Source organism: Mus musculus, chromosome 13 (genome assembly GCF_000001635.26).
Source record: "Mus musculus strain C57BL/6J chromosome 13, GRCm38.p6 C57BL/6J".
Classification (NCBI taxonomy): domain Eukaryota; kingdom Metazoa; phylum Chordata; class Mammalia; order Rodentia; family Muridae; genus Mus; species Mus musculus.
In genome coordinates, this window is record NC_000079.6 from 69,799,485 (window position 1) to 69,823,906 (window position 24,422).

Genomic DNA, 24,422 nt, shown 5'->3' on the forward strand with positions numbered 1-24,422 from the left:
CAGATGTTGAGTTTGTAACTTAGGGCAAATTTAGTGACCAGAAGGCCATGTGTCTGACCTCATTTATCAGTCCCCAGCTTACAATAACCATCTTCATCCATGTTACTGCTTGTTTTAGTATGGCATGCCTGATAACGTACTTTTCATGCCCCCAAGCGCTCCAGTGTTCTACAAAGTCAGCTGGGCTTTTTTCTCCTTCTCGGTTCCCATATCTTTGAGATGAGGGGGCAGTGTCTATCCTTTCTGGGAGCCCTGGGATTCTGCTTCAGGGACTCTTGGGTTTGAGGGATGCCAGTATTCTTACTCTTCAGACTTCTGGTCCCCTCCCTCCTCGAGCTCCTTCTCTCGGGTCACAGCACAGTGGCCTGATAATGTTTCCATCTTCTTTTGCCTCCTCTTTATTCTTTCTCTCATATTTATTATTTTCTCAGAGTTGCTGTATGTGGAAACTCATTTAAAATGTGCTTCCTCGGGGCCTGGATCAACTCAACCGCAGCACTTCCTGGGAGGTTAAGAAGGCGGGCTTCTCTCCTGTACACTAAAATAATCATGTCTCTTTTCAGAATTGGGCAGAATTCATTATGGCCCCTCTGAGCTTTTCCCTTCCATGGCTATATATTTATACTTAGTTTCCTGAGAACAAAACAAAATGAAACAAAACAAAACACAGCACGGCAGGTGCGGACTTCAGCTGCTCAAACTTTCTGCACACTAAGGCTTTGCTTTCTGGGTCATCCTGATAAGAAGAGCATACACTCCAGCACAGCTCATTTCTCTTCTGACTGTTTAAGGCAAACTCAGAATGCAGATTGAGTGGTGTTTATTTTTGCAAAGGGCTAGGAAGTATAAGGACTTAAGTGTTATGCTTAGGGCTTATACTGGCTGACTTTGTGTGTCAACTTGACACAAGCTTGAATTACCACAGAGAAAGGAGCCTCCCTTGAGGAAATACCTCCATGAGATCCAGCTGTAAGGCATTTTCTCGATTAGTGACCAAGGGTGGGACAGCCCATTGTGGGTGGTGCCATCCCTGGGCTGGTAGTCCTGGGTTCTATAAGAAAGCAAACTGAGCAAGCCAGGGGAAGCAAGCCAGTAAGCAGCACCCCTCCATGTCCTCTGCATCAGCTCCTGCCTCCAAGTTCCTGCTCTGTGTGAGTTCCTGTCCTGACTTCCTTTGGTGATGAACAGCGACACGAAAGTGTAAGCTGAATAAACTCTTTCCTCCACAACTCTTTCCTCTCTTGGTCATGATGTTTATGCAGGAATAGAATAAACCCTGACTAAGACAGGGTCCTTGTAGGGTAAAAACTTCTAGAAAGTCTAGGAAAGTTTGTCCTATGTGTTTACAATTTTTCACCATATCCCTATTCCTGTAATGTATTCTATTGTCTCTTTTGAAATTATGACAATTTTTTTTTCAACTTGATAGGTCAGTTGTACACTTTGCTGATTGGTGCACAGGCCTCTCAGCCAGCTGTCCTAATCTCCCTGTTTTCTCTTTAAGTCTTTCTCATGTGAGTACTGTGTAGAGCTACAAATACTACATGTAAAAGAAATAAAAGAGGAGTCTGACAGTGCATAAATATGATATTATTTCTACTCATGCCATAAGTCAATAACTCTCATGCAGACTCCATGAATAACCTGGTACATAACATTCTCATATACACAAATGTGTACTTGTGTAGCAGTGTGGCACATGGGTTAAAAATGTCCTGTATCATCAGCTAAATTATTTGACCTTCAGGTTCTGTGCTTAAAGAAAAATGGCTTAGATTTGCACAGGAGAAATTCCTATTATAATTGCTGCATCTTAGGGCTATAAAAAGTAAATGAGAAAAATCTGTAGAATATGCTAAAAATGTCAGGTTGTCGACAGTATGATTTTGTCGCCACCACTATCATCACTATCATCACTACCACCATTACCATCACCATCATCATCACAACCATGACAGTGTTACATTTTTCCTCTTTTGCTGGAATGCTAATGTGCCAAAAATCCACAATGAAAAGCAGAAACCAGCTGCTTCACTCTCTTGGTAGGAGAATTGTTTTCCTTCCTTCCTTCCTTCCTTCCTTCCTTCCTTCCTTCCTTCCTTCCTTCCTTCCTTCCTTCCTTCCTTCCTTCCTCCCTCCCTCCCTCCCTTCCTTCCTTCCTTCTTTCTTTTCTTCTTCCATCCTTCTTTCCTTCTTTCTGTCCTTCCTTCCTTCTTTCTTCTTCTTTCTCTTTCTTTCTCTAATTAAACTGAGGCTTGTTCTTAAAATAACTTTGAATGAATAATAAAAATGTTTTAAATGACAGCAGTAAAGGCTGAGAGTGCTGACAGAGGAATAGCCATCACAGGAGCGAAGGGAAAAAGAACACATAGCCCTCAGATGCCAAACCCAGGGAGTTCAAAGTGAGGAAATGTCCCAGTGGCACATCCTGGGAACTTCCGAGGCACTGAGCAAGCTGACAGCCAGCGTTGTGGTCAGCAAGGGCAACTGCTTCTCATGTGCACCATTCTCCCAACATGCCCTTTAACTTACTGTATTTTCCAGCCTTAATTTCATTTACCTTTACAGCCTTGTCTTAGTTACTTTTCTATTCACTGTGGTAAAACACCATGGCCCAAAGTAACATACAGAAGAAAGGTTTTATTCGGGCTGATGGCTCCTGAGGGATACATGGGGTGAATGACAGGCTGTATTTAAAAAACAAATTACTTCAGAAGACTCCCCCAGCCCCTGCTCTCTCAATAAAGTGATTTTGTATTCATTCCGTTGAGCGGTTGAGTTGATGTTCCCTTCCTGGGATTCTGACTGTCTCCTGGCTACAGTGGAACTTCTACAATGAGGTCATAATAGGTGGGCAGGGCTGCGTCTACTGGCTGCTCTGGAACAGAATGGTCTGGCATCCAAAACCATGAGGTTAGAGTGACCCAAATCCAACAGGGATACCTCCTTCAGGGGAGCTACAGTCTTCAGTCCAAGGTTCATCTTGGTGTCTACTAATGTGGCAACGCTGGAATGAACCATCTTGAAAGCAATTCCTGTGACCCGCAGTGACACCAGCTGGGCCATGAACATGCAGCAGAGCTTGCAGTGAGTGACACACAAAGCCCAGGTGTGTGATGAACACCAAAACCTGAGGTTATAAACCACCAAGTCGAGGAGAGGTTTGCTACAGAGCAATTTATGCATAGATCATTTTCTCAACTACTTTCTTTTTTAAAAAATGTAATCGTTATTTAAAATTGTCATGAGGATATATTGCATACTAAGGATATTCTCCTCCACCCCTCTTGGTATCTAGAGATTTACCTTCATCCAGCAAGGCCAGCAGTACATCTTTTCTATTTATCTCAAGGGTGTATTCACTTCCCCCATCCCTGTGTCATAACTTAGCTCAAAGGGGACAGAACCAGCTGTCTCTTCCACAAAATATCACCTTGATCCCCTGTATTGATGACTTGCTGATTGGACCGAGTGGGCAAGAGGTAACAACCACTGTAGACTTGTTGGTAAGGGATATACACACCAGAAGATGGGAAATAAAGGCACCAAAATTAAAGGGTCTTCTACCTCAGGGAAATTTCTAGGAGTCCACTGTTGTCAGGCATGCAGATAATTCCTCTGACATGAAAGATAAGTGACTGCACCTGGACTGAGAACGACACACAATGCTTATTTGAACTCTGCGGATAGAACATCCCTTCTTGAGTGTGTTACTCCAGTACAAATTCCAAGGGATTTAGAAAGTTGGTAGGTTTGTATGGGGCCTGGAACAGGAGAAGGCTCTTCAACAGGTCCAGGCTGCTGTGCAGGCTGCTCTATCATTTGGACCATATGATCCAGAAGACCCAGTGGTACTTGAGGTATCAGTGGCAGATAGGGATGCTGTTTGGAGCTTTTGGCAGGCCCCTGTAGTGAAACACAGAGGACTTACTTGGGATTTTGGAGCAAGGTTCTACTATCATCTACAGACAACTATTCTTCCTTTGAGAGACAGCTCTCAGGCTGCTTGGTTTTGCTGGAAACTGAATACTTGCCAGTAGCCTATAAAATTGCCATGTGATCTGAGCTGCCCATCATGAGCTGGGCATTATCTGAGTCACCAAGCCTTAAAGTTGGGCATACACAGACCTAGTGCATTTATCAAATTGAAGTGCTATACACATGATCCTGAGGGCACAAGCAAGTCACACAAAGAAGTTGTCCAAATGCTTATGGTTTCTCCAGTTCCTTCTGGTCCAGAGCATGTACCTGAAGCCTTACATTGTATGCCTTGTAATCAGTTGGCTGGGGAAGAAAGAGTAGAACTTGGTTTATTGATGGTTCTGCACTATGTACAGGTACCAACCAGAAGTGGACATCTGCAAAATTGCCTCTTTCTGGGGTAACCTTGAAAGACAATGAGTGAATTGAAATCTTCATGGTGGACAGAACCTTGGGGAGCACAAATGATCTAACAGTGTGTTTGTAAGGAGAAATGGCCAGATGTGCAGTCCTTTACTGACTCAGAGGCTATAGACAATGGATATAGTTTATATATAGACTGTTGGCTGTATAGCCTGGTCCTTGGAAAGAACATGATTGAAAAATAGATGAGAAAGACATCTGGGGAAGAAGTATGTGGATAGATCTCTCCAAATGGATAAAGATTTGAACATACTTTGTATCCCATGCAAATATTCACTAAAAGGTGATTTCAGCTGAGGAGTTCAATAATGAAGTAGAAAAGATGGCCCATTCTGTGGAGCTTTCCCCAGCTATCCTTGTCATTGCCCAGTAACCCCATGAACAAAGTGGCCAGGGTAGGAGAGATATGGATCATATGGGTTTGAAAACATGGACTTTGACTCACCAAGGCTGTCCTGGCTACAGATGCTTCTGAGTGCCAGATATGCCAACAGCAGAGACCAACCCTGAGCCCCAGATATGAAACCATTAACTAGGGTGATCAACCAGTGTACTGGCTGGTTTTGTGTGTCAACTTGACACAAGCTGGAATTATCACAGAGAAAGGAGCTTCAGTTGGGGAAGTGCCTCCATGAGATCCATCTGTGGGGCATTTTCTCAATTAGTGATCAAGGGGGAAGGGCCCCTTGTGGGTGGGACCATCCCTGGGCTGGTAGTCTTGGGTTCTATAAGAGAACAGGCTGAGCGTGCCAGGGGAAGCAAGCCAGTAAAGAACATCCCTCCATGGCTTCTGCAACAGCTCCTGCTTTCTGACCTGCTTGAGTTCCAGTCCTGACTTCCTTTGGTGATGAACAGCAGTATGGAAGTGTAAGCTGAATGAACCCTTTCCTCCCCAACTTGCTTCTTGGTCATGATGTTTGTGCAGGAATACAAACCCTGACTAAGACAGCTAGCAACTTGGTATCAGATTGACTACACTGGACCACTTTTTCCATGGAAAAGACAATGCTTTGTCCATAATGGAGAGATACTGATTTAGGTTACAGACTTGCCTTTCCTACACAGGATGCTTCTGTCAAAACTAGCATAGGTGGACTTTTATAATCTACTATCATGGTACTCTACACAGTATTGCTACTGGTAAAGGAATTCACTTTACACCATAGAATCCATTTGTCTTATCATGTTCCCTATCACACTGAAGCAGCTCCTCTGATAGATATATTGGTCCTTTGAAGATAGTTACCATGCTGAGTAGGTAGGAGCATCCTGGAGGGCTGGGATAGAGTTCTCCAGAAGGCAGTAATATGATGCTTTTAATCAGCACATATTTATATAGTATGGTTTCTCCCATGGCCAGGATTTACAGATCCTGGAATCTAGGTGGTGGAAATGGGAATGGTTTCATGCAATTATCACCCCTAGTGACCCACTAGGAAGAAGTTTGCTATCTCTTCCCATGACTTAAAGTTCTGCTGGCCTAGAAGTTTTGAATCCACAGTGGGGAGTGCTCCTGCAAGGAGAAACATTCCACTGAACTGGAAGCTCAATCTTCCCCTATGGTCACAGTGGGCTTCTGATACCTTAATCAGGGTTCTCTGGAGTCACAGAACTTATGGAATGTCTCTCTATATGTTAAAGGAATCTATAGTAATGACTTACAATCTGCCGTCCAACTAGCCCAACAATGGGCAGCTAGGAATGGGAAGTCCATAAACCTAGCAGTTTCTCAGTCTCAAGAGGCTAGTTGTATAAGCTGATTTTCTGTAGAAGCTGGAATCCTGAAGAAGTAGCTTCCAACAGATGTGCTGCAAGAAAGTGCAAACAGGCAAAGAAGAGTGAGTCTTCCTTCTTCCGGTGTCCTTATGTAGGCCTCCAGCAGAATATCGAGATTAAAGGTGTGTACCACCATGCATTGATTTGAACTTGCTCTGTCCCATGCTGACCTTGAACTCAGAATTCCGCTTGCTTCTGTCTCCTGGGATTACAGTTGTGTGCTACTTGCCAGAGCCTAAGCTTTTCACAGCCACTATGCCTCAGGATCCGGATCATAGGTGTGCCCTCCATTTCTGGACTGTAGTTCATTCCAGATGCAATCAAGTTGACAACCAGAAATATTCATTACAATGTCCTTAAGCCAACAGGCTAAGAAAGAGTATTAGGAGGGGTGATTTATCCAGCTTACCAAGGGGTGGGGGAACTAGACTGTTTCTCCACAATGGAGGTGAGGAAGTTTATGTCTTGGGGACAGGAGATCCTTTAGCACATCTCTTGGTGTTACCATGTCAGATGCTTAAAGGCAATGGGAAACCATAGCAAAACCCTCCAGGCAGGATGGCAATGACCCAGACCTCTCAGAGATGAAAGTATGGGTCACTTCTCCAGGGACAGAATCAAGACCTGCTGAGGAGCCTATTGAAGGTGGAGGAAATACACAATGGGAGAAGAGGAAGACAGCTATAAATATCAGCCTAAGGGCACACACCAGTTGCAGAAATGAGGATAATAACTGACATGAGTGTTTTTGTCCTGTTTTGTTAAGAACATGTTTGGGCATGCATATGAAAGACTCCGAGAGGAGCCCCTCGCTCAGGCCTCAGGATAATAGCGGACACCCAAGAACTCACAACAGACCAAGCTTGTTGCAAACCACATGAGGCTTTATTCGGGGAAAGCCAGAGCTCTGGGGACGACTCATATCCCACGCAGGGGTAAAGGAGTCGACCTCGAGGGAAAAGAGGTCCCAGTTTTTATAGGCCCTCAGGGGGGAAAGGAGAAGTGGGGAATAGGGGATTTCCAGATCTAAACAATGTCTATTCTCAAGAAATGGGTATGGGAGGGGTACAAGGAAAGAGTCTAATGAAGGTGCAGCAATGGGCACACACCTGGTCAGAACATTGGCAGACACACAGGTTCAAGGAGTGGCCAGAGCATTGTGCACCTCTATTTTTCTAAATCAGTGAAGCTAGTTCTGCTAACACTGACGTCTATCTTGCCAATTTCAGGGCTTCTGTGTCCTTTTGCATTCTGCCAGGATCTTTCACATACACATATATTAAGCTAATATTTGCATTTCCCTCGATTTCATTATCATATGATGTAATATCACATTGATTAAAGATATCAGTAGTCAAGTGCTGTAAATGTATATTGTCACATGTAAGTTGAGTCATCATGCTTCAAGGGACAGTGTACCACGTTATAAAACATATGTGTTTGCAGCTGTTCTTAGGCTAGTTACAACATGTCAGGTGGAATTATGACCTTGTTATTGTTTTCCTTTGTAAATTAAGCATGACATAAGGAGTTGATATTATGTGTGAAGTTGACAAGGACTGAACTTGGGATGGCTAATCTTGGTTGTCAATTGGACTGCCTTTGAAGTAAACTAAAACCGAAGATGCTGGGCACCCACTTAGAGATTATCTGTCTTACCCTCTCTCTTCCTTTGTGAGATAAGGTTTCACTGTGTAGTCCTGGATGTTCTGAAACTCTCCATGATCTTGCTTGGTCTCAAACTCACAGAGATCTGACTTCCTCTGCCTCCCACACACTGGGATCATGGGTGTATGTTACCATACCCAGAGATACTAATCAGATTTTGAAAGCACCCTAAATCTGGGTGTAGTGGCTATTCCTGGTTGTCAACTTGACTATATTTGGAATGAACTACAATCCAGAATTGGAAGGCTCACCAGTGACCCTTATCCGAAGGCTGGGAGATAGAAGTTTCTGATCTGGATCTTGGTATGGAGATCTTGAGGCATAGTGGCTATGGATTCCAGAAGATTAAATCTCCGAGTTCAAGGTCATCTGGGATTAAAGGTGTGGTGGAACACACCTTTAATCTGGGCTACATCTTCTGCTGGAGACAATATAAGGACATTGGAAGAAGGGAGTCTCACTCTTGCTCCCTTGCGTGCTTGCCGCGTGGGACTGAGTAACTGCTAGATCCTTGGACTTCCATTCACAGCTGCTACTGACCATTGTTGGGAGTTGGACTGCAGACTGTAACTCATCAATAAATTCCTTTACTATATAGAGACTATCCATAAGTTCTGTGACTCTAGAGAACTCTAACTAATACACTGGGTCACACCTACTAACAGCTTATAAGACATGGAAGAAAAATTTTGCCTGCTTGCCTTCACTCTCTCTGGCAAGTTCATCTCTCCTGTTGCCGGAGCCCATACTAAATCCAATGACCTTCAGATCCCAATGAAGACCATACCCTGATAGCTCTCCAGGAATCTCCCAGGAGTCCAGCAACAGATTGGGGGCGCAGAAACATGCAGCTCCGCGGAATGAACAGCAACTGGATTCTCAGTTTTTCCACCATGAATCAGCCATTGCTATATCACCCCTGACACACCCTGTCAGACACTCTAACACCACATATATAAAACTAAATATACATGCATTCAACATATCAGTTCTGGGCATTTGGAGAGCTGGGATGGCTAGTCTTGGTGGTCAACTTGACTACATATGGAATGAACAGGAATCCAGAAATAGAGGGTGTGTCTGTTAGGGACGTTTTTGCTTGGTTTGAAGTGGGTGGATCCATTTCTGCTCTGAACCTTTAAGATAAAAAGACATACACCTTTGATCTGGATAGTGAGGTGGGGAGGTGCAACTTTAATCTGGGCCACACCTTCTGCTGGAAGCCTATATAAGGACATGGAAGAAGGAAGCTTTTGTTCTTTGCCTGCTTGCCCTTGCCTTGCTAGCACATCCATTCCTTCACTGACATTAAAGTCTGATTCTTTGGGATTCCAGTGTATACTGAAGACCAGCAAAGACCAGCTGAGACATCCAGTGTCACGGACTGAACTGAGCAACTACTGGATTCTTGGACTCTCTGTTCACTGCCATCCACCATTGGAATAGCTGGACGGCAGCCTATAAGTTATTCTAATAAATTCATATTACGTGTGCGCTCTCTCTCTCTCTCTCTCTCTCTCTCTCTCTCTCTCTAAGTTCTGTTAGTCTAACACAGAGAACCTGTATACATCCCTTGGCATCCCCATTCTCCCTATTTGTCTCTCTCACTTGTCCCCTTGTCTCTCCTTTCATGAAGGTTGAAAGACTTACTTATATTTCTTCTTTTTGTCCTTCAGGACTGGTTTTCATATCAAATTCACCACCCCTTTTAATTGAATTGTGAAATGTTCCTTTTCTAGCACTTAAAAGTGTCTGCAGAAGTTTGAAATAATTTGTTCTTTAATGTTTGATTAATTTAAAAAGTGAGTTGAAAAGTACCTAGGGCTTAGGTATTTCCTTCTTTCCTTCCTCCCTCCCTCCCTCCCTCCCTTTTTTCCTTCTCTCTTTCCTTCTTTCTTTTCTTTTTGAAAGTGATTGTTGTCTCCTGGCCAGTTTTAAAAAGCATGGCTCTATTTTGACTTTCCCACTTAAATACATTTTCTTATTATGTATTGTGTGTCTGTGTATGCCGTGTGTGGGCATACCTGTGACACAGTACCTGTCTGGAGGTCAGAGGGCAGCTTATAGAATTCTGTTCTCTCCTCCTGCCATGTAGGATTCTGGAGACCAAACTCAGGTTGTCGGGGTTAGCAGCAAGCGTCTTCACCCACTGAACCATTTCACTGGGCCCAGATAATTATCTTTTAAAGAAAATTGCTTACATCTCGCAAGCTTTCCAGATTATGAACATACAAGGTCCACTGTATCTAAATTCTTGTCCTTCAATCTAGCTTTCTTTACTTCCCTGATGAGACTTGTTTTTTCTTTACTGAGAAAAGCTAGGTACCAGCTAAGAGTTTTCATTTTTGCCCCTTTACACATGCCTTTGCTGTGTTTTCCAGGTTAACATTTCCCACACACACAGTTCAGAAGCTTCCAAGCGGGTTTTCCCTTCAAAGGCTTACCCCGTCTCTTGCCCCGCCCATAGCGCCCGGGCCCCGCCCCCAGGAGGCCCCGCCCCCGAGGAAACGGATGTGGGCTTCCGGAAGCCGGAAGCGGGCGAGCACTGTGGACCCGGAGTCGCTCGGAGCTGAGGCTAAGAGGCGGGCGGAGCCGGCGATGGCGGAGAAGTTTGACCATCTGGAGGAGCACCTGGAGAAGTTCGTGGAGAACATTCGGCAGCTCGGCATCATCGTCAGCGACTTCCAGCCCAGCAGCCAGGCGGGGCTGAGCCAGAAGCTGTGAGTGACGGCCCGGCAGGGCTCGGCGCGTCTGTGCGAAGCCCCTGCCCGCCGGCCTTGGGGACCCCACTGGGGCTCTAACGTTCATCCCGGGTCCCCGAGGGGAGGCCGGTTCTATCCTGACCGGACCTCACAGGGGAGGCGAGTTCCGTCCTGACCGGGGCGGACGGGCTCCATCCTGACCCCACTGGAGGCCGGTTCCACCCTGACTCCACTGGGAAGGAGGATCTGACCGCACAGGAGAGGAGGCTCAGTCATGACCCCGCTGGGATAGAGGTAGCTCTAGGTCCATCCTGGCCGGACGTGGAAGGCCGGTTCCACCCTGACCCCATAGGGGAGGAGGATCCCTCCTGACCCCACAGGGGAGGCTGGCACCACTCTGACCCTACAGGACAGTCTGGGACTACCCTGATGCCGTAAGGGGAGGTAGGCACCACGGACACTCCACCCCACCCCACCGCACTGGGGAGGTTGACTTCACACCTCAGGGGGGCCCTGAGCCACCTGCTGCATAGGCCTCGCTGTGGAAGAAGGCCACCACAGAGGGTTGATTTCTTGACAGTATCTTGTGTAGGCCTTGGAATGGCCTACAGGGAAACAACACAGTGTTCAGGAGAAGGCCTCACCGCTTATATATGGGACACTTTCCAGGGATCTGGAGTGGTTCTGGAGGGAGCCGAGGTTCAACCCACTAGGGATGGGCTTTTTCCTTGCTGACTGTGGGTACTGCACTTAAACTGGAGCCCACTTCTCCACGCTGTCTACCCTGAAACTCCATTCAGTGACATGCACTCCAGAAAGCTCTGCTCTCTCTTCACCTCCTTTCTGAGTTTAGAAGGGAAAAATTAAGCATCTGAACATATTTTGTAAGTCCAAAGGTGTCCCCAGAATCCCGTGGCAATTAAGGGTTCAGGTGTGTGCAGCATTAGGGAGGAAGAAGCCTGTTAAGGTAGCTAGCGCCAGTCTCCCGACTTCCCTCTGATCCCAGCCACTGAGCTGCCTTGGTGCTGGTGCTCCTGGGTTAGGAAGGTAACATGAAGGTACAGGCAGAGCAGACAGGTAGTCAGGTTCATCTGGGAGAAGGAAGCCAGCATAGCCCTAGCTGAGACACGGCCAGTCCTGCCTCTAGTGTCTGGACCTGGAAGCCGCCTCTCTGTGTTCCCACCCAGGGGAGACCCTTTTCTGGAATGAGAGACTGCCCAAGAAACCATCTCTACCCACAGTTCAGTCTCTTAAAGCTGGGTACAGGATTGTGTCTCACTTGGGATGTTTACTAAGGTATAGAGTTGTGGTCTTGCCCCTCAAGGAGGGCTTTGTGGGATGGGAACAAGCTGGCGCATTGCCTAGACCAGAGCCTGCTGTGACTGGCCTTGTTCTCTTATCCAGTTCCCGTGGCTATCTCATACCCAGCTGCCACCTCAGTTATCTGCCCCGGTGTCCTTGACCTTGGCCGTTTTAACCCTCAGGAATTGAAGCACAGTGGCCAGTGCCGTGTAGGGGTGTGCTGTGCTGTCCTCTGAACTAACCACGTACCCCACTCTGCCTTTTTCCCAGAAACTTTATTGTTACGGGCTTACAGGACATAGATAAATGCAGACAGCAGCTGCACGATATCACGGTGCCTCTGGAAGTTTTTGAGTAAGTATCACTGGGTCTCTCTGATTCTTGGTTAGCTGTGAGTGCCAGTGAGAGGGAGGGAGGCGAGGCCCAGGTGCCACAGGCAGGACCACCAGTCTTCTAGGGTTGTAGTAGGCTAATGGGGTTAAAAAAGGATAACTCTCTCTCCAGTGTTGTGTTGTTGAGAATAGTGTCACATGAAAATATAAAAACATGCTTCCGAGTTCAGTGGAGAAAGGCCTTCAGGCCACAGGAAAACCTCATAATTCTTAAGAGCTATACCTGGGTGTGATGGCATAAGCCTTTGATCTCAGCACTTGGGAGGCAGAGGCAGATGGATCTCTGACTTGGAGATAAGTTTGGCCTATAGAGAGTTCCAGGACAGCCCAGGCTAGACAGAGAAACCGTCTTGAAAAGCAACAAGAGGTGTGTGTGAAGTGTATTGTCTGTCTGTCTGTCTGCCTGCCTATCTATCTATCTATCTATCTATCTATCTATCTATCTATCTATCTATCTATCTATAGATATAAATATAGATATAGACACACACAAACGTGGAAAAATATTGTAGTCTGATCTTTGAGAAGCTTCCCGTGGTAAGCTGAGCCTGGAAGGTGGTCCGTCTTGTGTTGGAGGAAGATCTCAGTCCAGGTGGCTGTGGGGAGGCATCTTTCTACCAGAGTCTGTCACAGCAGAAGCTCAGAGGAAAGTGTTCTGCAAAATCCAAGGAGCTGGTGCCTTTAGCTTGTTCCCAAACAGGCCTTGATCGTATCATGGGAGAAATTTCCATGTTCCCACAACCTTGCTCTTGCACACTTGGAGAGCACGTGGACTTTCCAGAGCCAGGGTAATGTAAGCTCTTAGCAATTCAGCCCAGTGTTTTGCTCTGTGCAGCCACAGAGGTCACAGTCAACTTTTGAGCCTTAAACACCACAGCCTCCCTTGTGTTGAGGAGCCACCCGTTAACTTAACACACATGAATGATAAGCTTTTCGTGCTCTGTTGTTGCTTGGATTGCACTTACTTAAAAGTAATCAGATGCTGCTTTCATTACATTATTACAGAAATATCAAAATGAAATGGGATTCCTACAAATTGGTATTTTTGCTATTTGTCATACAGTCTAGTTGAATGGATATTAACCTGAAGTGATTTATGTTATTCTTTTATGGTTTTTCAAGACAGGGTTTCTCTGAGTAGTCCTGGCTGTCCTGGAACTCACTCTGTAGACCAGGCTGGCCTCGAACTCAGAAATCTGCCTGCCTCTGCCTCCCAAGTGCTGGGATTAAAGGCGTGTGCCACCACTGCCCAGCTTGTTACTTTTTTAATTGAACTTGGTGTGGTGGTGTCCTTTCTCTATAATGACCAATTAATATAGCAAATGTGACAGATTTACTCAGTATACAGAGATATCCAAGAAGTCTATTCTTGAAAAATCTGGATATTGTGGGCAGTGGGCTTTATGACATGAAGATATGGCATTTTGGTAAAAGTATTGACTGTCAAGAGATAGTTTTATCCTATGGACTAACTGGAGAGAAACACTAATAATGCAGTGTACTGAGAACACCCTCTCCCACCAGTGGACACTGGTGTCCTCATAGGGCTCCGATGCTCCTCCCTTCTGACTTGTCCACCCAGCATGTCCCAAGTAGTCAGGCTGGCCTGGAGTACACGGTGCATCCCGGCTGTGCCTGTCACAGATGTGCGCCCTTGCACTGCATTGAACAGTACCAGCTTCGTTATCACCATGTGGAGAATCCAAAAGGTAGCATCATAGATTTGTGCTGCACCCTTCTCATGCACTGCGTTTCAGTGTGAGTGCTGCACAGATGTGAGTGGGTGTGGCTTGTCATGAGCTGCTGGAAGAAACTAGAGAGAAGCTTGGAGAAACTCAAGCGTGTAAGCACACCCGGCTCCTGGACCAGGTCCTGTGAGGGCATATCTGCTGGATTTTTATTTTTTGTCCTAGTTTCCAGAAAACTGAGGTTAGGAGAGTCAGCCGTGTGTTTACTGTGATGTTCTTCTTTTCAGATACATTGATCAAGGTCGGAATCCCCAGCTCTACACCAAAGAATGCCTGGAGAGGGCTCTAGCTAAAAACGAGCAAGTCAAGGGCAAGATCGACACAATGAAGGTGAGGCAGACAGGAAGTGATGTCTGCACACGGACAAGGGAGCTCCTAGCAAGCCTGCGGACAGGCTTAGCACCCACTCTGTGGACTGCTGAGTACTGCTACACTGTGGGCTTTCTAGCATGTATAATAGTTACATTGAATGTCACTGAGCCATAGTCCTGTGGAAAACAACACAAACTGACAGTGTGACAGTGAGGAGAGGCTGAGTTTATCTGGCAATGTCCCCGCCAGCCGTGGTTTCACTGTGGCTTTCCTGTCTGACTTCCCTTGGGTGACAGCTGACATCAGTGTGCCTGTTGTGATTCTGTGTAGACCCTGACTGGAGGCCTTTCTGGTGCTAAAGGTGCTGCAGTTGGAGGGCTCTGGATGGTGTATGTTCTAGTCTCTCACGTCTGAGCCCTGGGCTCCTCCTCAGCGTTCTTTACACTGTGACACGGCACACAGAGAACTTGGCTGCTCTAGGGAGCTGTGTCTTGACATGGACTACAGTTTTCTCACTGAGGTCACTGACGGTGCTTGCTTTTCAGATGGGTGCTCTGTGTGTGGTTACAGGGACAGCACTGTGTGCCCTTGTTTCCTGGCTCCCCGTTAGCCACCAGGCCCTGTTTTGGGTTGTTCTCCTCGGCCTGGAATTCATGTTCCTTTTGCACAGTGAGCCTCCTCCTCAGCTCAGCCAGCTTTGCTTCCTGTGACAGCTCAGCCTGGCCTTCCTCAACAAGAGTTCCTTGTGCAGGGTGCTGGTTGGGGTGTCCGTAACTTTCTCTCCACCCACTGTCCACTGCCCTGCCAGCCTCACTCCAGCATTGCTTGCTCTACCTGTGCTGCTCGCCACTTGCCTGATGCCAGCCTGGCCTACACGTGCTGGGTGTGTCTGCTGTGTGCAGGCAGCCCAGAGAGCCTGCAGCTGGAGTGAGCAAGGGGCTCTGTCAGATCATGTGCTGCAGAGTGGGGTTGGTCAGGATAACCCTGAGCCCCTGCATCATTTCCCCTGTCAGCTTGGACTGAGGAATTCCTGGATGTCCAGCAGAAATACCCTTTGGATTGTGACTGGCCCCTGGGGCTTCGGTCCTACCTGTATCTCAGACTCATTGCCTTGGGCCGTGCTGGAGTGCATTACCCATTGATGGTGCTCATGTGGTTAATTTTCCCTGAGCACTTGCCGCTCTTGCTGCCATTTCTCACCTGAGACCCGTGACAGTCTCAAGGCACACTTCTGAGGCCTGCATGCCCCCATTGGGCACCAGTTAAAGTTTTTCAGTTGTTGCAGTGGGATTGCATGTGTCTTTGTGACACTGGCTCTGTGACCCTGAGAGTAGAGACTTTTTTTGACTGGATAAAACCACTGTGAGGGATAGGTGGCTGGAAAAGTGGATAATGCCTCTCCAGGGCTAGAGAAAACTTGGGAGATGTTTGCACTTGTGACCTGTGTAATTCCGGTGAGTAATTGCTTCAGTGAGCGCTAAGATTCTGGGGTGTGTGCTGCCTGCAGACGGCCTCTCCACTGCAGTGGGAGCACCTGGTTGGAGGTGCTCAGTCGGGTGTTTCCTTCTTAAGCCAAAAGGAAGGAATTGTTTTAAAGATACAGTCCCCTTTCAGAGAGGTGACGTCCCTTTAACAAGTTAATTGGAGACATTGAGTAGTTGACTCTGGGTGTTAACTTGTGGAAGATAAGTGACCTGGTTCCATCCCTTTGGGTGGCTGTCTCGGTTGGATTCTGGGTTCCTTGGATGGGGTGTGTTGTGTATAACTTGGATTTTTTTTGACACAGCTATTTTTGTTTTTAGAAATTTAAAAGCCTACTGATTCAGGAACTTTCTAAAGTGTTTCCAGAAGACATGGCCAAGTATCGGAGCATTCGGGGGGAAGATCACCCACCGTCCTAAGTGAAGATCCCATACCCTTGTAATAACCAGACTGAGCCAGTGAGAAGCTGTGCCTGCCACTGCTGCCTTCCAGCCACATGAACTGGCCTGGCCCCTACCTCCTGTTTCCATCATTTTGATCTTGTGGGACTCGGGCTGGGGGAGCAGAGCTGTGCCTCAGCTGTCCCTGCAGCTCTTAGACCCTCGGTGACCCCTTCTTTCTCCAGGGGAACAGGCAGGAAGACAACCGTGCTGAAATGTGAAATGTGATGGGGCTCCTACTTGACATTTCCTTTTTATGTATGCTGTTCTGTTACACTATCCATAAGAGAAAACTCGGTTTTATAGTTACATTTTCAGATGTTGTGTATAAGAACATAACTGTTTTCATGGGTTTCAACTAGACATAATAAAGTCCAAAGTTTTACATTGCTCATTTCATGTAATTCTTAAAATGTAACAATCTTAGAATGTAGAACAGCATATCTTGTTCATGTAGAGCAGTCAACTATTAATTTCCTTAGATGTTACAATATTCATTAAACAATGTTTTCTTCAGGTGTATGGGTAGAAGAGCTAAGTAGAGCCGAGAACTCCCTCTCCCACGGCCTTTCTTAAAGGTTTGTACTAAGTACACAGACTCCTCAGTATTGGAACCTGCTGCAGAGCTGCACTTCTCATCTCGTGTGTGTGAGAATGGACCATGGGAGTCTGCTGCTCACCTAGTGTGTGTGAAGATGGGCCACTCTGCTTCATTTCAGTGGGTCTTTGGGCTGGGAGAGCAGCAGGCAGAGCACACGAGTTTGGTTTCCCGTTTAAGATGGGCGGCTGGGAGCCTGCTGGCTAATTTGTTTCCTTCTAATGATTCTGGATCTGCTTAGGGGGAGGGATAGGTAGCAAAGCACCATAGACGAGGGATTTGAAAGCTATGGTCTATTTTCTCACAGTTATAAGGGCTGGAGTCTTGATAATCCCACAGAGGACACGGATAGGGAGAGAGAAAGGACACTGATTTCTATCAACAGTGCTTTATGTGGTGGAGTGTGGTGATCAGAAAACACATACGCGTCCAAACAGAGTGACACCAGGGGTATCATCATGTAGTCAACATGCATGTGTTAGGGAACACTAGCTAGGGGTTTTGTATTCCGTGTGTCAGCTTCTCCCTGGTGGTCATCTGCCGACTGTTGGGAGGCCACTTTTGATCCCCTGCAAGCCGAGGTGTAGGAGTTCTCAAATACTGGCTTTCCCAGGTTGGTGGTCACTGGCTTTGTCTGGACAGGCTCATCTCACGGTTCCATCTTGGGCCAAGGTCCCAGGTTCACTCTGTAATCTATACATCCTCCTAAGTTCATCCTAGCTTTGTTTTGACCAACTTCCTTTTCCTTTCCACATGACTTCCTCAGGTGCCTGCACACACTTTATTACCTCTGCCCTCACACCAGGCCCCAGTGTAAAGACGCTAGCATTAGCTCACCCCAGACTGTAGGCCGGCTAGCCTGACAGTCACAGTGCCTAGGCAGGCCTCAAAACACCGTGGAGCAGTGTCTTCATTCTCAGCTCCCTTCTCCAACTGTACTGTCATGGTAGTTCCCCATTCCCTGCCGGCAGGTTTCCTTAATGACAGTGGGGACTATCATATTATCTAGTAGTTTATTTAGCTGTGCCCTGGGGTCATAAGGATGTCTGTGTCCTCATTTTTCTCAGCTGTAAAAAGGCTGCCTTGCCTGGCACACAGTAAGGATTTCCCTAGATTTCCAGAGGTGCCCAGTGCAGCCACAGTGGTCTGTACAAGAGGGAGAGAGAGCTGAGATAAATGAAGGGATGGATAAAGATGCTGTGCTGCTGGGCTTGAAGAAGCAGCCGTAAGCTAAGGAAGCTTGGCGTGGACCCTCTAGAAGCTAAAAAAGGAGAGAATTTCCCCTTAAAGACTCCAGAAGTAGAGCTTTAGTGGCACCCAGATTTAAAAACTTGCAATCTCCAGAGCTGTGGGTGACAGTCCTGTTGGTGTGGCAGTGACAACCACAGAAGGAAATGACCTGTGCAGGTGTGTGGTCAGGCACATCCAAAAACACACTTTGTTGAGGAGATAGTGAAAGTAAATGAACAGATTAGAAAAGATCAAATTGTGATAGATTTGGGTTTTTTTTTTTTTTTTTTGTGCTGTCTCATCTGATGTCAAAGGGTAGCTCAAAATTAAGGCTCCTAGGAGGGAAAAGTGAGGAAGTTTTCGCTTCCTGCCCTGAGTATTCTGGGGTTACCGTGACATGAGCCTGGTGCGGATCACACTGATCCTGCCACTGCTTTGGAGGCCAGACCTCCCTAATCAGGGTGTGGCACGGCCTCCTCCCCCTGGAGCCCCTCTTGTCTTTTCTGTAGGTCACAGCTGCAGATGTGCCTGAGCTTCATGGCACAGCTCCCTCTTCACCACATGGCCTTCCCAGAGTCCCCTAAGGATGCTGTCATTGCACACAAAGTATGATCCAGTCCACAGAGTTTCACATGATGTCTGCAAAAGTACTTGATTGTCAGGGGGACATACATCTGAGGGGCCACCACCCGGTCTGCCACATTGCCCTTCTGGCCTGTCTGGCCCTGCAGTGCCTGGCATTGGTGGCTTGTGTCCAGTCTCATTCTGGGGCTGCCTTACCTGTATTCTTTCCCGGATCTGAGGAGCCAGCCTGCTCTTGCCAGTATCTGTCCTGTTCTACCCAGAGCAGGTAGCTCAGGGGTTGAGAGGGATGGCCGAGGACAGAGAGCACACTGAAGGCAAGTCTGTATAGAGAACATTCGATTTGCCTTTCATAGGAGGAAAGAAAGTGTGGGAGGTGGTGAAAGCCACAGCCTGAGAAAGCAGGAATCCTTGCAGATGGTCTTGCTGCACAAGTACCAAGTAAAACTCCTCAGTATTGCTGATTTGCTGGGGGCGGGACAGGCTGCATAGGGATAATGAGGCCACCAGTGAAGGGCAGCCAGCTTGGTTTGGGCCAGCTGGGCAGAATGCACCTGGGGAACCCATTGGGGAGGGGCACACAGGCGCACGTTGGCCACCATGCTAGCCAAACCGAGATGCTCACACTGAACCTTTGGAAATATCTGCCTGTGAAGGGCTGAGCTCCCTCCTTGGATAGTACCCCCCCCCCTTCTGTGTGAATGAATGTCAAGTCTCTTTTATAATAAACACGGATTAGGCCCGACAGGCAGCTCTGCCATATTGGTTTGAGAACAATTTCAAAAGACATAGGTAATGGGTTATATCTTTTTGTTACATGCATGGTAAACACAGATGAGATGCACACACATATGCCATTTTAAACATGTCGGCACGTGGGAAGGGCTGGTGGGATCCATGGGCTGACTGGCAGCTATTTTCATAAGCCATGCTGTCTGCATAGCTCTGTCCCCACACAGGCAGAACTCATTCTGCAAGGGCAGAGTTCTTGCATGTGTGTGTATTTCAGCTCATGGACAGACTAAATGGAACGGCGATTTCGTCACAGGATTAGTGTCTGGTCCATGTGTATAGAAAGGGTATTTTTATTTTAACAGAGACTGGAAGTAACAGGGCATAAGCCCACGTGGCCTGATCTGTCCGTGTTTGTGTGGCTAGCTGGGAAAGCTGGGTTTCCCATGCCATGCTCCACTCACTTCTCCAGGTTGTCTCCACTGTGCCCTGGAATCTTGCCTGCTTACTGCCTGCTGGAGTTTCCCAGATCAGCAAAATAAAGAGTTCCCCCATCCCAACCCCTGCCAACGGAGGCACAGCAAGGTATCCTCCAGAGTTGAAATGAAAATGCCAACTCCTCTAATCGTGAATCTGTGGGTGTGGGGTCTCCATGCTGACCTGCTTGGCATTGCCTTGAGTGGGCACAGTTTAGGTCCAGCATCTCCATCTCACTTGAGTCCTTTGATGCCCACGAGGCTGGTGCTGGTCCTCACTACTGACGCTAGGGCTGCTGTTGGGGTTGGATCTAGTCTCAGCTCCTGGCTTATGAGGCAGATGCTCACTCCTGTGGTGCCACCAGGGAAACTGACACTGGCTATCATGTCCCAAGGAGACTGAGTGTCGCCACCAACTGCACAGAGGCCTTAGGTATGTCAGTAACTCCTTTCCATGATGACAGAGCCAGTGACACCTGTGGGGCTGGGTGGTGGCTGTTATTCCACTTAATCCTCAGGCTCTTTGAGGGTTCTCTCTCCCCTCACAGAGGTAGCCAGAGACCAGTATGTATTTGTCCGGTTCACCTCAGGGTGAACTGCAGGCAAGGTTTCGGTACGTTGTGAGAGGACCACCTCCCTCACCTAACAGGAGGGTGCTGTAGCAGGAGGGAGGAGGGCCAGGAAGGGGGCCAAATAGTAATGATGGGAGATGGGGCACTGCCTGCCTCCCTCAGGCTTGAGGATCCTGGGTGGCAACTGTAATCACATAGGAGCCAGTGCCATCTTCCATTCCAGGGGCTTCTAAGTGCTGTCTGCCCTGAACTTACCAGGGTCAGGGGTTACTCAGAGCTGCAAGCATGTGGTGGGCAGAATGTTCTAGCACACATTCATGAGGAGAATGAACAGCACCCAAGTGACACTGATCACCACTCCCTGTGAGGAGGCTGGCATTCTTCCCAGCTGTAGAGCATGTGTTAGAGGGGACCTCAGAGAGCCCCACTTTGGCCCTGTGCTCCATCCAGGTCCTGTTCTGGTTCAGTAGGTGGTCTGTAAAGAGCACAGCTAGAGAAAGTACTACCGAGGTGAGTGATTTCAACACAGTCATGAATATGCATGCCTTCATGAGCATGGGAGTGCTCATAAGCTTTCTCTGTTGGCATTTACATATATGTATACATGAATATATGATGTGTACGTGTACATACGTGTATATACACATGAACACATGCATGTGTTAATAAGCTCAGGTTATTCACATGTGGTGCTTATGTTCATGGATGTTCACTTTTATGTGAATATGTGCATATATATGAACACGTAGAAATGTGTGCATGTAGTCATGATCTTGTATGTATATGTCCATGAACATATGTTCAAATGCTTACTTTCTGTGGACAAATGCACACACATAAACATGTATGCATTCATGAGCTTGCTCTGTTGGCATGTCTTTATATGTATGTACACGAACATATAAGTGCATGCTTACTTGCTCTCTGTGTGTATGTATATGCATGTATAGTTATCCAGTCTTTTAGGAGGGTTGTGGAATGGAGGCTGCAGATGATGGTGGATTTTCCTTTGTACTCAGTTGAATAGCAACATCTCCATCAAACTCAAGTCCACCTAAAACCTCAGAACACGATGAACATTAGAAGCTGTAGCTTGACACAATTATTAAGTTAAATGAGGTCAGTCTAGGACAGGGCCTGCCACAAACCTAATGGCTTCTATCAAGAGAAGGTGAAACAGATGAGCACCCTCAAGCCAGGGTAGGACTCTGCTAGTGCATTTACAGAGCACAGCCTACTGAGTGTTGAGGGTACACTGCTGGCCTCCAGAAGCAAGACAGAGTTTCTGTTACTTGATGTCTCCAGGGGTATGAAGTCTGTCACAAGAAGCTAGACCAAGACTGAAGAGAACAAAGTGTGTGATGGCACAAGCTGTAATGGTAGAAACTGGAGGCTCAATTCAAATGTTCCACTACCTGCAAGGAACCCCACAGGCCCCACCCACCTGAGAGTCACAGCCACGCCTGGGCTTAGGAGCCCCACACACTGACAGCACCAGCTGCATTTCCTGGTGAGTCTTTGAGCTTTTGCTAAACTGTAACTCTCTTATTTATTACACTCCGGTCTTGATCTGGGGGTTACCAGTAAAAGCTTGCCCAGCTTGGCTAGGTGCCTGAGACCTCATCACATTGGTTCTCAGAGAAAGGATTAATGATGTGGTCCTGTTGTGAGGTCTGTTGAGTGGGGCAACTTGCTGAGGGGAGGCGGCTTGCTGAGGGGAGTGGCCTGTGCAGAGCATGGAGGTGCTGCAGGCTTTAGTCAGCATTCACCTGGGGCTGCTTTCACTGGAGAACACACACACAGGATAGCAGGAGGGCAGGCTGACCCCACTCCTTTCTAGTGTCTCATTAGCATCCATCAATCAATGGCAACAGATGCCTGATTGGCCTTTCTGCTTCCTTCACCTTTCTCTTGAGTGAAGGCTGGCCCTGTTTCACAGAGATATTGTTGGACAATTTTTTTCACATCACACACCCAACCAACCCACAGGCTGGACACAGCATTGGCTCTGTGAGGTGAGGATGATGCTGTGTGGGTCCCAAGATGCCAGGAGATGCCATCTACAAGCTGGTACACAGGTTGCTGTGTTATTTTCCTAATTCAGCACAGCATGAACTGTGAGGCAGGAAGGAGACAGACTGGCATGGCTGTGGTCTGGATGCAGACACCTGGGGTCACAGGGGTGTAGTGCCTGTTGGTTTTTTATGACAGATCCTCCATGGTAATGAGGACCGGAAGGATGGCAGCCGCTGCTACTGAACACGAGAGGCCCTTGTGAGCACAGACTGAGGAGACAAGGGGCCACTGATGGAATATTGATTTCTGGTGTTTGTTTACAGCACTGTCTGGTTCAGGATCAGCCATCAGCAGAGTAGTAGCTTAGGGGGGCCACCACCGTGGGGGTCTCCAACCCTGCCACATTGTTGGTCTTCTCAGGTTCAGCTGAGCCCCTTCTCCATCCCTTCTGTGTGCAGGTGCCTCCTCAGCACTTGGTCCTCTTGCTTCTGCCCCAGTTGTGCATTGGTCCTTTTGCTCCTGCAGTTGATTCCTGGGGATTTCCCGATCATCTCACTTCCTGATGCCTCCCTCCCTCCCTGACCAGCAGTTAAGGTGGCTTCGTACTGTGTGAGGACAGGAGGACTCCTCTGCAGGGAGCCATGTCCAGGTCTGAGGTGTGTTTGGGGATGGTACTCTCAACCTGACTTGGGCAAAGGCTGTTTATGACAGATTCAGGAGCAGTGTCTGTGAAGGTTTGGGGGAGTGAAAAGCTTCATGCGGGGGCTTGAGGAGAAACACAGTGGGGGTCAACAGGCCTGAGGACTGGAATGCCGAATGCCTAGTCTGTGCTGTGGCTGGTCCGTCTCACAAGGTTGACGGGAGATTTCAGGGCAAGCTGCCTAGCACGATAGTTTATGTCTCAGTGAATGAGGTAGAGAACAGTCAGAGAAGACTCCCCATGCCAGCCTCAGTCTCCACACAATCAACATACGTGGACATCAACCTGCACACTCATGCACCTATACACATGTGAGCATGCGTGCGCGCATGTGCACACATGCACGCGCGTGCGAACACACACACACACACACACACACACACACACACACACACACACATGTACAACACACATACACACATGGAAATGAAAAGAAACACAGCAGGTGCCCAGCCTAGGGTCTTCCACATGCATTGTGTTCACGCAGCAGCCCATGGCTCACGGAGTGCAAGGGAGGGCAGAGGTATTCTGTCCTCCAGGCCTCCTCCTGGTAGCAGAAACAGACAGACTTTGGCCAGTCTCTACCTTTCCAGGCTGCCTTCACCTTTGTTTGTGCCAATCATAGCCCTAAGTCAGGAGCACAGATGCTGCCCGAGGCAAGGTACAATCAGACAGAAAGCAAGCAGGGTGTGGGCCTTCTGAGTCTGGGGCAGGGGAATACCTTGGAGGTATAACATTGCAAAGAGCTTCCTGACTCCTTGGGCTGGTGAGTGGGGAAAGCCAGAGGCTAGCCCACAGTGTTTCAGTGGGCTTTCCAGAGTTGGACCTGGTAAACTTCCCTCTCTTTTCTTCAGCCACTGTGTCTTGCTGAACACCCTTCCTTGCTGTTTGAAGTGTCTTCTTCCTCTTCCTTAGGGATGGACTCTGGCTGTATAACCCCCTGTCCACTCCACCCCTGTCAGCATCTGCAGTCTCACACTGTCTCATGCCTTCTCTCTAAGCTCTTTTGTCTATGTCCTTTTCCTCTCCCAACCTCTTTTGTGTGCCCTTTCCAGAGACCTCCTGGGGACTAAAAATGGAGGAGACTCTCCCTTCCACCCTCCCTCCTCACCCCATTGCTCCACCCTTAACCCCCTCCCCCAAGTACTAGGGGAGATATATATCTTAAGGTGGGCCGTGGGCAAGCAGTTCGTGCGGTGCTGTTTATTAATCCGTGGTTATGCAGGTAGGAGCATCAATGTCCCAAAGAGACATTAACGCAGCATCCACCCCTTCCATCCAAAGCAGCAG

The 24,422-nt window shown here is 47.7% G+C and overlaps 1 protein-coding gene across 3 annotated transcripts; it reads left to right on the top strand.

Moving 5' to 3' along the window:
* Nucleotides 1–2,863: 2,863 nt before the first annotated feature.
* On the top strand, nucleotides 2,864–16,618 carry Med10 (mediator complex subunit 10). Of its 3 annotated transcripts, NM_001378925.1 has the most exons (5): nucleotides 2,886–3,109; nucleotides 10,316–10,568; nucleotides 12,123–12,206; nucleotides 14,220–14,322; nucleotides 16,107–16,618. In NM_001378925.1, exons 2-5 carry the CDS (start codon nucleotides 10,360–10,362, stop codon nucleotides 16,203–16,205), a joined length of 495 nt encoding a protein of 164 aa, NP_001365854.1. In that variant the 5' UTR covers nucleotides 2,886–3,109; nucleotides 10,316–10,359; the 3' UTR covers nucleotides 16,206–16,618. The 3 variants fall into 3 exon arrangements, with proteins under 3 accessions (XP_006517338.1, NP_001365854.1, NP_613062.1); XM_006517275.3 differs by having other exon boundaries at nucleotides 2,864–3,109; nucleotides 14,220–16,618; NM_138596.2 differs by lacking the exon at nucleotides 2,886–3,109 and having other exon boundaries at nucleotides 10,398–10,568; nucleotides 16,107–16,610.
* The last annotated feature ends 7,804 nt before the right edge of the window (nucleotides 16,619–24,422 follow it).